This window comes from Fundulus heteroclitus, unplaced genomic scaffold (assembly GCF_011125445.2).
Source record: "Fundulus heteroclitus isolate FHET01 unplaced genomic scaffold, MU-UCD_Fhet_4.1 scaffold_84, whole genome shotgun sequence".
NCBI classification, from domain to species: domain Eukaryota; kingdom Metazoa; phylum Chordata; class Actinopteri; order Cyprinodontiformes; family Fundulidae; genus Fundulus; species Fundulus heteroclitus.
The window spans coordinates 578,567-594,697 of NW_023397296.1; the positions used below are offsets into that span (position 1 = coordinate 578,567).

General features: G+C 41.8%; 1 protein-coding gene across 4 annotated transcripts in view; it reads left to right on the top strand.

Moving 5' to 3' along the window:
- The first annotated feature begins 328 nt into the window (after positions 1–328).
- muc3a (mucin 3A, cell surface associated) overlaps positions 329–16,131 on the top strand; it is a 75,042-nt gene continuing 59,239 nt past the window's right edge. For 2 of the 4 annotated variants that reach the window (XM_036134498.1, XM_036134496.1), the window contains exons 1-6: positions 329–569; positions 7,856–11,266; positions 11,373–11,488; positions 15,466–15,524; positions 15,693–15,735; positions 15,841–15,893. In XM_036134498.1, coding sequence (XP_035990391.1) covers positions 503–569; positions 7,856–11,266; positions 11,373–11,488; positions 15,466–15,524; positions 15,693–15,735; positions 15,841–15,893 — 3,749 coding nt within the window. In that variant the 5' untranslated portion in view covers positions 329–502. Of the gene's footprint in view, positions 570–7,426; positions 11,267–11,372; positions 11,489–14,709; positions 15,525–15,692; positions 15,736–15,840; positions 15,894–16,131 lie in introns of those variants that run through there. The other 2 variants (XM_036134497.1, XM_036134499.1) reach the window with 2 other exon arrangements.

Below are 16,131 nucleotides of genomic sequence, written 5' to 3' on the forward strand. Positions count from 1 at the left end.
TTATTACTGAAATGTGCTATACAAATAAAATTGCTTTGCCTTGCCTTGGCGTGCCTTGCCCTGCCATTACTTTAGTTTAGCTTGTGTTGATTTTTTTTAACACACAACAAAATAAGATGCGTATTGGTTGTCCTCTTGTCCAAGGACAACCAAGGACAAGACGTTGTCCTTGGTTGTAGCTTTGCGAGCCTCTACTGACTTCAATGAATTACAATAGTTGGTCTGCACAGTTTTCATTTTGAGAGGGATTTACATGGGGAATTGAGTGCAATAAACTTATGCTCAGTGTTTTTTTTTATTGCTCTTATCTCAATATGATAATCTTTGACTTAATATGACACCTGGACTGTGGGTGAGTTTATTGTCAAAGAATTTAATCTTCTGAAGTCAGTCATTTTGTAGAGCTGTGATATGTGGTCACATCATGTTGGAAAGACTAGAATTTAAGAATTAGGATATAAATAATTTTTGTTTCATTCATCTTTACTCAGAATATATTTGGATGATGGCATTTTCTTTACATGTGTTGGTGATACCAACTTTAATCGTTGGCTTTTGTTCTGCTGAGGGTAAGATTCACAAATATTTCCCTTTAAAATTTTATATAATTCCTTATTTTATGTTTGTTCAAGGTTTTAAGAAAGGACATTGCTAATACTATGTCATGTATCTGGAATGATTTCTGCCCAATAATTTCGGCTTATAACCACAAAAATTTTTAAGTTAAAGTTTTTTATTTTTATTTTTATATACAATTTATTAGCATTTAATCAGCATAACTGTGTGCCTGCCTGCATAGAGATGTGCCAAGTTTTGCTTTCTGTGTTATGTAAGACTTTGAACCAAGTTTAGTTGAAAAAAAAACTATCATACCAAATAATATTTCGATTACTCATCGTAGTTGTTAGTTTGTTATATTTTAACTGGTTATAGTACAGGAATTAATGTTACCAAACATTATGCTACTGATATGTTTATTTAAACACAGTTAAAGAAAACTACTCCACCAGTAAATTAGGTGGGCCACACCCTGTAGCAACCATTACTGAACAAACAGAACTATCCTATTATAAGAGGGGAAAACAAGCTGCTGGGTTAGGTTCCCACCAAGAGGAAACCCATTCTTCATCCCAGAGCCACAACCCCCAAGCCTGGACCAGGAATAAGCAGGTCGTTATGTGTTATATATATATATATATATATATATATATATATATATATATATATATATATATATATATATATATATATATATATTTGAAATAGTTTAGTCGACTCACTTGTTCCTTTATTTGCAAACAAAAGGTTACTGTAAAGTTTCTGATAAACATGCTGTTTGTCCAATAACTGAGGACTGTTTTGATAACATATGACTAACAATGAAATGGAGATTGGTTCAGTAACATGTTCTGAAACAAAACTGGATCCTGGGATTGGTCATCTTTTGTTTAGGTTTATAATTGTGTGTTATGAAGGAAGACAAAGGGACAAAGGAATAAAAGAGTGTTGCTGTGTGTACAGCAACACTGGAACGGGATCCAGTACAATGCTAAATCTGTTATCTGAAATAAACCTGAAAATACCTTGCTTTAAATAGCGTTTATGAAATATCAATCTACTTAGCATGTTTAACTTTAACATACATAAATAGACTTACAGTCTGGGTATTCATCCATATACTTCAAGTTTTTTTGAAAATGCTTATACTTAAATTATGTCATTGTTTTTTAACTAATTTGTAATTAGCTCTTTTATTAAGTTTGGTTTTTAATTCAATTCAATTACTTTTTAATTCAGTTCAATAAAACTTTATTTAACACATTCAAATTGAATCAAATCCAGACAGATTGGTCAAAAAGTTTCCTAAGGATACACTAACAACTATTTTCTCAAGAATTTTAGATAAGAAAGGTACATTAAATATTTGTTTTTTTAAAAACAAAAAAGAACGAGTGCTCTTTGAAGGGGGCGGAGCTTGGTGACAGAGCGTTCCTGGTTCTGCATTATGATTGGTTGGAGGAAATGATGACTGTCATGTTAAACTACGTCATAGGCTAGAATGCAAAAGGAAGAAAAACTTTTATTCTATTGAACTTTTTATTGACCCTATTTTATCATCGATATACGTCTATCAATCTATATATATCGTTATTGAATTATCGTCCAGCCCTAGGTTGACGCACCCACAATCTTATAAAAAAATAAAAAATAAAAAAATCTGTTGCAGTTACTACACAACCATCATAACAAAGGTAATGGAAATAAAATTAGAACATAATTTATTAAATAGCAATAAAGTTACACACAACATGCACAACAGAAACCTGAGGATTTTCAGACGCATCTGTGGCTCAGCTTGGAGCGAGAGAAAGTAAGAGACACTCAGATTGGTCACATCTCCACAGACAACCTGACATGTTTCTAAAGAAGAGACCATCCAGGTGGATTCAGGGACTGAACTCTCATGATCTACCTGTGTGTGTTCTCAATTTATTTATTTCATGTAGCAGCTTCTGAATCTGAGTCTTACTTACAATATACGCCACAAATAATAATAACAATAATAATAACTTAAATTTATATAGCGCCTTTCAGGATACCCAAGGTCGCTTTACAAGAGTGGGAGTAGGGGGGTAGGGACAGGGTGGGGGTTTAGGGAGGGTAGGCAAGAGAGAAAAGATGTGTTTAGAGGTGCTTTTGGAATTGTGTCAGGGAAGTGGCGGAATGGATAAGAGGGGGCAGGTGTTCCAAAGATTAGGGGCAATTGCACAGAAAGCCATGTCACCAAAGGTCTTGAGTCTGGTGCGGGGAATGGAGAGTAAGTCCTTGCTGGTGGAGCACAGGGACAGTGACAAAATATCACCCCGAAGAATTTTTATTTGATTTGTGTCCGCGAGTAAGAGAAAACACTATGGTAGAGCGGCACAGAATCACAATAAGAGAGTGCTCCATAAAGATGTTATTAATCAGAGAAATAAAAACTTATATCCTGATTGTATTACAGCGGTGACATTCAGCAGGTAAACACGCTCATAGCAACACACCTCAGCTCCCCGCAGCCTCCAACTCCGGTTGCCGGTTTCCATGTTCCAATCTGAATTGGAGCACTAAAAAGCACTAAAATTGCATCTTTAAAATGAACTGCACCTTTTTGAATAACAATGAACAGTATTACAGCTCTGTACATGAGCATAGTAAAAAAAAAACGCATCTACCACCAATTTTCCCACCAGCAGCAGTGGAGGCTGCAGCGGTGTGGGCGTGTCATGCGCATCCAGTTCAGTCACAGCACCATGGCTGCACGATCAATAGAGACCAAGTCACTCAATTTAATCTTGTAAATAAAACTTTCAGCCCAAATTCAAATTTCCCTCTACTGACATAAACGAAGTGAAGCGAGGAAAGAGATAGAGACATTTTCTGATTTCCACTCGTTTTGTTCACCCGTATATGTTGCAATTCTTTCATCTGTTGCCTCCGATTCCTCTTTCTCTTGGTTCCTCTCCTTCTTCATCACAAATTTTGACCTTAAATGTTTCACCTGACAGTTTCCCCAATTTCACCCAGTTGAGCATATTTGAGAGAATGAATGAAGTGGAGGCCACAACATCATCATCTACAACATCTGCACCGCCCCAACAGTCTCTCTCTCTTCTTTTCAGCATCATGTCCTTGTTCCTGTTTTGGTCAGTAAGGGTTTCCAGATCGAAGCCTCCCCTGTTCCAGAGTTACTCGGGGAGAGGTCTAAGCGTATCTATCTTGCATTCCAGAATTCTCAGAGGAAGGAGTCAAGTTGGATATGCCGTGCTATCATGAGTCCATCGATGAGGGGAACCACACTGGCCCTTCTCACATTCAGGCTCCTGAGTCCTCTGATGAGGGAGTCCAAGCAGACATGGCCAGGTGTTCGGCACTTTTCTTTGGTCTCCTGACTGGCTTCTTGTTGGAGCTCCTCTGTGCTACCAAGTCTGCTGAACACCATCACGCACCAAAGTCCCCAGAGCACCACTGTGAGTCCTAGTCTTCAGAGTGCCACCTGGGTTCCTGTGGTCTGGTTGTCATTGTTCAGGGCTCCTCTGAGGGTTCTTGAGTTCCAGCCTGCAGGGCTCCAGCCTGCAGACTCTCTATGCCAGTCTGCAGTGTTCTTACTCTGCAGATGAGGCAAGGAACTCTCTGCCTCCTGAACTCTCTGCCTTGTTGGACGACCTCATGGTCACCGTCCTGTTGTTTTTTTGTTTGTTTTTTGATCCTTGCGAACCTTCTGAGACCCCCTCCACTAACCTTGGTTGGGTTGTTTTTCGTTGTTTTACTTTTCAGGATCTCCACGTTACATCATGGAGGGTCTCTGATTGGTTGACCCTTTGTGTTCAGCTGCAAAAGTTTAAAGTTTCCAACTCTAGCGTTGGTCACTCTAGAGGTGTTTAACACACATCAAGCCAAACACACAGCACAAAACGTGCAGAAAGATTCAAAACGCGCAGCGCAACATGCGCAGGACATGCTGCAAGATGTCTCAAAGACCACAGGGGCACGTCCACCACAGACTTTTGCATGTAAATAGGATGCCATTGATGCTCAGAATGCGTTCGGTCTAAGTGCAACATTAGTCACTCTCATTGTTAGGTACTCTGCTATGCTACCCCAGTTCTGCTCTCCACTTCATCTCGCTCCTGGTTTCTGCCAGTTTATTTAATAAATCACTCTAATATGCAACATGCAGCTCTTGAGTTCACTCCTGAATTTTGATCCACAACCCATAACCTGATAGTCCCACAACCCAATAATTGTGATGTGGCCACCTAACGCCAATGTGTGTACTCTTTCCTGCCTAATTTCCTGTTGCTGTGTGTGCACCTTTCTAGTGTTTATGTACCCAGTGAGCTTTGGTATCAGCCATTCATTGTAGCTCCACTGTTCTCACTGTATACTTTGAAAATGGCTGAGAGTCTTAGTTTGTGAGAAGAAGAAGAAGGAGGCTTCACAAGAAAGACATAAGACCAGAATATATTTGGGAAAATATTTCACGCAATCCCCTTAGGAACAGAAGAGCAGAAAGTTAATTGAAAAGTGAGTTTGGCATTTCTTTCCTACGTTTCTAGTAAAATCATCCAACATACCTTTAATACCTTTTTCAATACTGTGCCAACGTTATTTGAAGACACTGGGTTATTTCTGGTTAAGAGCAAAAAAAAAAAAAAAAAAAGATTACTTACAATATGAGAGAAATAGCTTTAATGTTAATTAGGGCAAAACCAACAACAAGGGGACAGATCAGCAAATGTATTCAGCAGCAGTCGTGTACAACTCTTTCCTTCTGGTAATGTGCTTAAATATTCTTCATTGATTATTACAGGTTTCCACCTTTTCCACTGTAATTGTCGGAAGAAGTGCCACGATTTGAGCAAGTGTGAATGGGTAATTTTGTATTCACAAACCATGGAAAATGGCCAGCTATAAGCTCTTAGTTTAAATTCCTATATGATATTGGCATATGTATGAGTATGAAAAATCCTGTTGTGAACTAGTTTTGTAACACACATATGCCGATCTTAAAAAAACTATCACAAAAAACTCTTATGAGGTATTTTTGTTATCAAATTTGCCCAAACAAATGTACCTTTAAAAAATTAGAGTTAAAAATGAACAAGAAACTGGGAAACAGACTAATATTTATTTCCATAGGCTGAAGCATCCAACATTACTTGTGTCTTGGAAGGTGGGCTCGCAGGATGAGCTCCCTCCAGGGATTCCCTTGGCGGCTGGCCTTCCTACATTTTGGCTTATGGCCAGCTCCACTGTCCAAGTTAGTGGTAGAGGTGGTGGACTACCACCCAATTTACAGGCGTCTGCCTTCTTTCTGTTCGCTGAGAAAAAGTCTGCGTTTCGTTTCATTATTTAACAACTTTATAGCGATGAGAGCATATTGATGTGTGTGATAACAGCATTATAAAAAAACAACTGCACAGTCAAACAGCCACTTAGTATTTACTGTGTAATGTAAAACAGAATCAAAATGAGGACCTAACCCATTGGTCTTACCCGTTTGAACAACATTTTTATACTTCATCTTCACCTACTGCCATGTGCACTTCTCCCCAGTTGGAACATTTAAAACATTAATGTGGCACAGACTGTAGCAGAGGTACAAAAACACGGTTTGAAACCCACAACTGAGCTTGTGGCATGCAATAGCTACTGCAAATAAAGGAAAAGTTTTTTAGAAGACAATTTTAATAAAATTCACAGCAAACATTGCAGACTGGTTTATCTTCTTCAACTAAACTCTCTGTTAGAAAGTGGCCTTTTATGGACAGCTTAAACTCTGAACCTTAATTCCTTGGCTCTTATTTTCTTCTTCATAAGTGATGTCACAATCATAGTCTTTCAGATAAATGCTAATAAACTTTTATTTATTCTAGAGGTTGTTGCAAACGTATACCAATCTTGGCAGCTGCAACAAGTAGAATTTACAATTGAGACGTTAGAATAACGGACAATGTAGCATTTACTGAGATGCTTCTTTTCTCTTTTGATTATTGGGTTCAAACAGTGAAATTTGCTCAGTAGTATTCAGATATTATGTATTGAGGAAAAGAAAGTTATGTGGCTTAATTAAACAGAATAACTAGGACCACAGAAGGATAGGCCAATACATGATTTTTGAATGACAAAATAGTTACCTTGATTTAACAAGAAAGTGTTTATTTTGTGTAATAAAGAATTGCATTTTTTTACTCTGTCCATTTAAAGTAATGCCATTATAAATTCAATTCAATTCAATTTTATTTATATAGCGCCAAATCATGAAACATGTCATCTCAAGGCACTTTACAAAGTCAAGTTCAATCATATTATACAGATTGGGTCAGATTATACAGATTGGTCAAAAATGTCCTATATAAGGAAACCAGTTGATTGCATCAAAGTCCCGACAAGCAGCATTCACTCCTGGGGAAGCGTAGAGCCACAGGGAGAGTCGTCTGCATTGTACATGGCTTTGCTGCAATCCCTCATACTGAGCAAGCATGAAGGGACAGTGGGAAGAAAAACTCCCCATTAACGGGAAGGAAAACCTCCGGCAGAACCGGGCTCAGTATGAACGGTCATCTGCCTCGACCGATTGGGGGTTACAGAAGACAGAGCAGAGACACAACAAGAGAGACAAAAAAGCACAGAAGCACACATTGATCCAGTAATCTGTTCTACATTAGATGGTAGTAGCGGGTGAGCCGTCTTCTCTGGATGATGTCACAGTTAACAGAACGCCAGACCAGGTGTACCTACTATGAAGATAAAAGAGAGAGAACAGAAAGTTAAAGCAGAAACGACAACCCATAATGCATAATTGAAGAACAGTAGAACTCTAGAGTGAGAAAATTAGATCCTGATATCCTCCGGTAGCCTAAGCCTATAGCAGTAAAACTATAAAGGTAGCTCAGAGTAACATGAGCCACTCTAGTTATAATGACACTGAGGCAATATTCAAAAGTCTAAACATCCTGTCATCACAGATATATTTTCACAGCAAACTCAGAGCATTACACAGGCTGAACTTTTAAATCTCACAGAGTCAGTGGCTTGTGAGAATTTTGGTACCACCTCGGCAACAAACCCACCTGATCCAGATGATTTAAATGCATCTGATACATTAGTGACGACTGACCCAGCTAATAAAATAACATTTCAGACAACTATATTATTTGCATGTCCAACTATAGAGCCATATACATCTCATAAGCATGGAATCATTTTAACATCTAAACAAACAAATCCTATTGACCTCTTGATTCTACTGTGTCACAAGAACCAATCACTCATACTGCCTTAACAACCTTAACAACATCTGTCATTGTAGGGTTTATCATGGGATCTGAATCAACCAATGCAACTGGTACACTGACATCTGAGCCTGTTGAAGCAACTACTCCATCTGAAACATCTGCATTCCCTGACTTATCAATCTCACAGCAAGCTGATACTACTTTACAATCTAAACTAACAACTCCTGCAGAGTCTGGAAAAACTGAAGCTGTAGGCTCTACCATGTCACCAGAGCTAACCACTCTTGTTGGCTCAACAACCTCTGACAGTGCTGTGTCAACATCAGGATCTGACCTGACCACTACAGATAGAATTGTAACATCTGAGCCTGTTGTAAAAAGCACTCCATCTGAAACATCTGCAGTCCCTGACACATCAAAATCCCACCAGGATGAAACTACTTCACAATCAAAACAAACAACTCCTTCAGAACCTGGGAACACTGAAACTGTTGGTTCTACCTTGTCACCACAGCCACCCACTGTTGTTGGCTCAACAACATCTGACAGTGCTGGGCCAACTTCAGGATCTGAACCAACCACTACAGATAGCATTGTAACATCTGAGCCTGTTGAAACAACCACTCCATCTGGAAAATCTGCAGTCCCTGACACATCAACATCCCACCAGGATAAAACTACTTCAGAATCTCAACAAACAACGTATTCACAACCTGGAAACACTGAAGCTGTAGGCTCTACCTTGTCACCACAGCCAACCACTCTCGTTGGCTCAACAACATATGACAGTGCAGGGTCAACGTCAGGATCTGACCTGATCACTACAGATAGCATTGTAACATCTGAGCCTGTTGAAACAACCACTCTGTCTGACACATCTGCAGTCCCTGACCCATCAACATCACACCAGGCTGAAACTACTTCACAATCTCAACAAACAACTCCTGCAGACTCTGGAAAAACTGAAGCTGTAGGCTCTACCATGTCACCAGAGCCAACCACTCTTGTTGGCTCAACAACATCTGACAGTGCTGGGTCAACGTCAGGAACTGACCTGACCACTACAGATAGAATTGTACCATCTGAGCCTGTTGAAAAAAGCACTCCATCTGAATCATCTGCTGTTCCTGACACATCAACGTCCCATCAGGCTGAGACTACTTCACGATCCCAACAAACAACTCTTTCAGAACCTGGGAACACTGAAGCTGTAAGTTCTACTATGTCACCAGAGCCTACCACTCTTGTTGGCTCGACAACATCTGACAGTGCTGCGTCCTCATCAGGATCTGACCTGACTACTACAGATAGCATTGTAACATCTGAGCCTGTTGTAAAAAGCACTCCATCTGAAACATCTGCAGTCCCTGACTCATCAACATCACAGCAGGCTGACACTACTTTACAATCTAAACAAACAACTCCTGCAGAGTCTGGAAAAACTGATGCTGTAGGCTCTACCATGTCACCAGAGCCAACCACTCTTATTGGCTCAACAACATATGACAGTGCTGGGTCAACGTCAGGATCTGAACCGACCACTACTGATGGTATTGTAACATATGAGCCTGTTGAAACAACCACTCTGTCTGAAACATCTGCAGTCCCTGACACATCAACTTCCCATCACGCTGAAGCTACTTCACAGTCTCAACAAACAACTCCTTCAGAACCTGGGAACACTGAAGCTGTAGGCTCTACCATGTCACCAGAGCCAACCACTCTTGTTGGCTCAACAACATCTGACAGTGCTGGGTCAACGTCAGGATCTGACCTGACCACTACAGATAGCATTGCAACATCTGAGCCTGTTGTAAAAAGCACTCCATCTGAAACATCTGCAGTCCCTGACTCATCAACATCACAGCAGGCTGACACTACTTTACAATCTAAACAAACAACTCCTGCAGAGTCTGGAAAAACTGAAGCTGTAAGCTCTACCATGTCACCAGAGCCAACCACTCTTGTTGGCTCAACAACACACGACAGTGCTGGGTCAACGTCAGGATCTGAACCGACCACTACTGATAGTATTGTAACATATGATCCTGTTGAAACAACCACTCTGTCTGAAACATCTGCAGTCCCTGACACATCAACTTCCCATCACGCTGAAGCTACTTCACAGTCTCAACAAACAACTCCTTCAGAACCTGGGAACACTGAAGCTGTAGGCTCTACCATGTCACCAGAGCCAACCACTCTTGTTGGCTTAACAACATCTGACAGTGCTGGGTCAACGTCAGGATCTGACCTGACCACTACAGATAGCATTGCAACATCTGAGCCTGTTGTAAAAAGCACTCCATCTGAAACATCTGCAGTCCCTGACTCATCAACATCACAGCAGGCTGACACTACTTTACAATCTAAACAAACAACTCCTGCAGAGTCTGGAAACACTGAAGCTGTAGGCTCTACCATATCACCAGAGCCAACCACTCTTGTTGGCTCAACAACATCTGACAGTGCTGGGTCAACGCCAGGATCTGAACCGACCACTACTGATGGTATTGTAACATCTGAGCCTGTTGAAACAACCACTCTGTCTGAAACATCAGCAGTCCCTGACACATCAACCTCCCATCACGCTGAAGCTACTTCACAGTCTCAACAAACAACTCCTTCAGAACCTGGGAACACTGAAGCTGTAGGCTCTACCATGTCATCAGAGCCAACCACTCTTGTTGGTTCAACAACCTCTGACAGTGCTGTGTCAACATTAGGATCTGACCTGACCACTACAGATAGCATTTTAACATCTGAGCCTGTTGAAACAACCACTCTGTCTGAAACATCTGCAGTCCCTGACACATCAACATCCCACCAGGCCGGAACTACTTCACAGTCTCAACAAACAACTTCTTCACAACCTGGGAACACTGACGCTGTAGGTTCTACTATCTCACCAGAGCCAACCACTCTTGTTGGCTCAACAACATATGACAGTGGTGGGTCAACGTCAGGATCTGAACCAACCAATACAGCTGGTACTGTAACGTCTGAACCTGTGGAAACAACTATTCCATCTGAAACATCTGCAGTCCCTGGCTCATCAACATCCCAGCAGGCTGATACTACTTTACAATCTCAACATACAACTCTTGCAGTGTCTAAGACAACTGAACTTGTTGGTTCCACCATGTTCACAGAGGCAACCAGTCCAGGCTTTTCAATATCTTCTGATAGCATAGGAACATCAGGATCCGAACCAACCAATCCAGCTAGCCCTGTAACTGAGCCTGTTGGAACAGCCGTAACATCTCAAACAGCTGCTTCAAAAGATCCGTTAACGTCACAACAGACTGAGACCACAGTTTCAGAAGCCACATCCTCAACACCAAAATCCTTGACAACAATGTCAGAAATTACAACACTGAAGCCTTTTAATTGTCAAAATGGCGGTACTTTTAATGGATACAACTGCACATGTCTTCTTGGGTTTTCTGGACATCTATGTGAAAAGGTTCTACCTGTTGTGCCAGGTATAGTTACTTTGCAAATTGCATTGCTCTCAGCCATATATCTTACTTAGCTATTCATATTAGATGTCAAATAACATTTCATTAATTAATTCCTTTATTTTCTCAGATACAGTTGATCAAAAAGTTATCGTTACAGTGGTGATCAGTGAAGAATACCTTGAAGAGTACAAGGACAAATCATCAACTGAATATAAAACCTTTGTGAAAAACTTTCAAGAAACGGTAAAGTAGATCTACATTCATTAGTAGTTTGCAGTGCTATTTATGAATGTACAGTTGCTAATCTGGTGACAAATAATCATTTCTCAAACTTTTAATCAAATTCAGATTAAATTGTGCCCAAAAAGGATTTAGGGCAGAATTTTTAAACAATAGGTTCCTGAATAATTAATCAGTGCCCCTTCAAGCTAATTTAAATGCAGAAATTAAGTAAATGTGAAAAAAGTAAATCTAATTTCCAAAAGTTTAGTGATTTTATAGTTTTCCAGAGCATTCAAGAGAGGATAAATCTGTCAACCTGTTTTGTATCACACTGTCATATCAGATCAATGGCAGATTATAACTTTTTTAAATTTTCTATGTTCTGTTATTTTCATCCTTCTTTGTCACTCCAGTTATATGTATGCACAAAAAGATGTTTTAAACCCATTTAGACTAATTTCTCCACAGTGCTGTAAAACCGTCCTTGCCAGTTTTATAGATATTTGTTGATAACTGATGTTGCCAAAAGTGGCACAATACTGTATTTTTCAGACTATAAAGTGCACTTAAACCCCTTAAATTTTTGGACCCTTAAGCTGTCTACAAGACTACCTGACTGTAATGTCGAAACTTGAAGCACATTCATGTAAAGGCCCCTACATACTTGGGCGTAGTTCACTATTCCGAGGCCCGTGCGTACTCTAGGCTTACTCAAGGCAGACTCTGCACGGACTCCGCGCATACAGGTACTATGTGCAGAGCACAATTTTTATGACCGTGTTCGCAGTTTCACACTATAAACCTCTCGGTGGTAAGAAGTCTTTCCATCAAACTGTTTTATATGTGACACTTGATACACCAAGCTGCTCCAAGCAGACAGTGAGACCTGGAGGGGCGTGGTTGGGAGGATTGGCCCACCTGATCTGAACTCAAGTGGTGTTCTGTTGTTGGACTTCTGTGCTCGTCATGAATTGTCCATAACGAACACCATGTTCTAGCATAAGGGTGTCCATATGTGCTCTTGGCACCAGGACACCATAGGCTGTTGTTCAATGATCGACTTTGTTGTTGTTTCATCTGACCTGCAGCTGCATGTCTTGGACACTCAGGTGAAGAGAGGGGTAGAGCTCTCCACCGACCACTACCTGGTGGTGAACTGGCTCCAATGGCGGGGGATGAAGCCGGTCAGACCTGGTAGGCCCAAACGTATTGTGAGGGTTTGCTGGGAACGTCTGGCAGAGTCTCCTGTGAGACAGAGCTTTAACTCCCACCTCCAGGAGAGCACTGAACACGTTTCAAGGGAGGTGGGTGACATTGAGTCTGAGTGGACCATGTTCCGTGCCTGTATTGTTGAGGCGGCTAGTCGGAGCTGTGGCCGCAAAGTTGTCGGTGCATGTCGTAGTGGCAACCCTCGAACACGCTGGTGGACACCAGTGGTGAGGGAAGCTGTCAAGCTGAAGAAGGAGTCCTATCAGGCTTTATTGGCCTGTGGGACTCCAGAAGCAGCTGATGTGTACCGGCAGTCAAACTGGCAGGCGGCTTGCCTGTTCGCTGAGGCAAAAACTTGGGTGTGGGAAGAGTTCGGAGAGGCCATGGAGAAAGTCTTCCATATGGCTTCGAAGCGATTCTGGTCCACTATCCGGCATCTCAAGAGGGGGAAGCAGTGCAGTACAAACACTCTTTATAGTGGGCGTGGTGTGCTGCTGACCTCGACTCGGGACATCCTGTGTCGGTGGGCGGAATACTTCCAAGACCTCCTTAATCCCACCAACACGTCTTCCATTGAGGAAGCAGAGCCTGGGGACTCTGGGTTGGGTTCTCCCATCTCTGGTGCTGAGGTCACCGAGGTGGTTAAAAAGCTTTTTGATGGCAAGGCCCCGGGTGTGGATGAGATTTGCCCTGAGTATCTTAAGGCTCTGGATGTTGTGGGGCTGTGTTGGTTAACTCGACTCTGCAACATTGCGTGGACATTGGGGGCAGTTCCCCAGAATTGGCAGACTGGGGTGGTGGTCCCCCTATTTAAAAGGGGGACTGGAGGGTGTGTTCCAACTACAGAGGAATCACACTCTTAAACCTCCTTACCATGAGGTCTATTCCGGGGTTCTGGAAAGGAGGGTCCATTGGAAAGTTGAATCTCAGATTCAGGAAGAGCAGTGTGGTTTTTGTCCTGGCCGTGGAACAGTGGATCAGCTCTACACTCTCAGCAGGATCCTGGAGGGTGCATGGGAGTTTGGCCAACAGTCTACATGTGTTTTGTGGATCTGGAGAAGGCATTTCACCGTGTCCCTCGGGGGGTCCTATCGGGGGTACTCCGGGTGGGTCCTTTAACAAGGGCTGTAAGGTCTCTGTATGACCGATGTCAGAGCCTGGTCCGCATTGCCGGCAGTAAGTTGGAGTTATTTCCGGTGAGAGTTGGACTCTGCCAAGGTTGCTCTTTGTCAACGATTCTGTTCATAACTTTTATGGACAGAATTTATAGGCGTAGCCAAGGTCCTGAGGGGATCCGTTTTGGTGACCTTAAGAACACGTGTCTGCTATTTGCAGATTATGTGATTCTATTGGCTTCATCAGGGCGTGATCTACAGCTCTCACTGGAGTGGTTCGCAGCCGAGTGTGAAGCGGCCGGGATGAGGATCAGTGCCTCCAAATCCGAGACCATGGTCTTGAGCCGGAAAAGGGTAGAGTGCCTTCTCCGGGTTGGGGAGGATGCGCTGCCCCTAGTGGAGGAGTTTAAGTATCTTGGGGTCCTGTTCACGAATGAGGGGAAGATGGAGCGGGAGATCGACAGGCGGATTGGTGCGGCGTCTGCTGTGAAAAAGGGGCTGTACTGGTCCGTTGTGGTGAAGAAAGAGCTGAGCCAAAAGGCAAAGCTCTCGATTTACCAGCCTACCTACATTCTTACCCTCATCTATGGTCATGAGCTTTGGGTCATTACCAAAACAATGAGATCCCTGATACAGATGGCCGAATTTAGTTTTCTCTGTAGTGTGTCTGGGCTCTGCCTTAGAGATAGGGTGAGGAGCTCAGTCATCCGTTGAGGACTCAGAGTAGAGTTGCTGCTCCTCTACATCGAGAGGAGCCAGATGAGGTGGCTCAGGCATCTGGTTAGAATGCCTTCTGGACGCCTCCCTGGTGAGGTGTTCTGGGCATGTCCCACCGGGAGGAGACCCAGAGGGAGACCCAGGAAACACTGTAGGGACTATGTCTCCCGGCTGGCCTGGGAACGCCTTGGGATTCCCCAGAGGAGCTGGCCCAAGTGGCTGGGTATAGGGACGTCTGGACCACCCTACTGAAGCTGCTACCCTCGCAACCCGACCCCGGATAAGCGGAAGAGGACGGATGGATGGTAGGATGGTAGGAATTTGCCAGAAGAAATGTAGGCAGCAGTACACCCGACTATGAAGGGTAAAACATCTGCCGAGAGTCAGCACAGAGTCCACCAAACTCACAGTGTGTGCACAGTAGGCCCAGGTATGTGGGTGCCTTTAGACAGCCCGTGCCCAGAGTACGAGCGAGCAATAATAAACCTAGTAATTTAATTCAATATACAAGTTAAGTTTATTTTGGCATTTTGTTAGAAACAAGGCAGTGTAGTGCAACTACTCTGTCTTCCCGAGAGATAGCTCTCTCTCTCAGGAGAGAGCTGTATATGTTAGGGGCGGAGTGATTATACACACTTGGGAAGAATATTTAGTGCGCCTTATGGTCCGAAAAATCCGTAAAAAAAATTTCCGTATACGCCAAAAAATTCCCTTAGTATCCTTGTCTGAAACGTGTAATGGCAAAACAATGAGTACATATTTTTCCAGCACTCTAACTACTGAAAACATGACCCTTTATTCTTAAATTAATCAACTGATGAGCACTAATTAAACTCTAAAATATCAAGTGTATGCAAATGGTAAAACAAGTTGGGTAAATATCAATTATTCGGTCAAGCTAATCAGCGGTTGATTTTTGGAGCCGTGTCTTTATACATTTCTTTGTTTCTTTTTCAGATGAACAACATGTATAAAATGGTACCACATTTCCAAGGAGTTATTGTGACAAGTTTAAGGTAAACAATCCATTAACAGGGTATTTTCTATGGTTTTAATTTTAAAGATAAAGTCATTCTAACACAAAACTTCAGGAGTACAGTTTGCTTATTAGTTAACATCAAGCATTAAACAAAGTGTATTTGATACTTAAATCGCAAAGTCATAATTTATAATTTATCCCTTAGCCCGGGAGGTTCTGCTATAATAGCAAATCCTACTATGAAAGAGGTAAAACAGTTACAACACCTTAAATAGCAAACTATTAAACCAAAGACTCAATTTCATAAGCAATTGATATTTGTTGTCTCTTTATTTATTTTATTTTTATTTAAGGCAAGAAGATCAGTCGAAGCAGAGGCTTTCCACTATGCAGCAAGAACAGATGGGTAAATAAGCTTCATATTTATTTTTAAGTCTATTAATTGAGAACTAAATATTAAATATACTCCCCCTACAGATACACCTTATATAGACAGCACCAAACAAACACCTTTAGAGAAAATAATAAGAATCATCATTAAACAAACTAGAACTTATAAGACATACAAATTAAATACAATTAATCAAAAGGGGTATTCTAGAAAGGAGGTTTAACAAACTGAATCTTCCCATGACCTTGCTGGT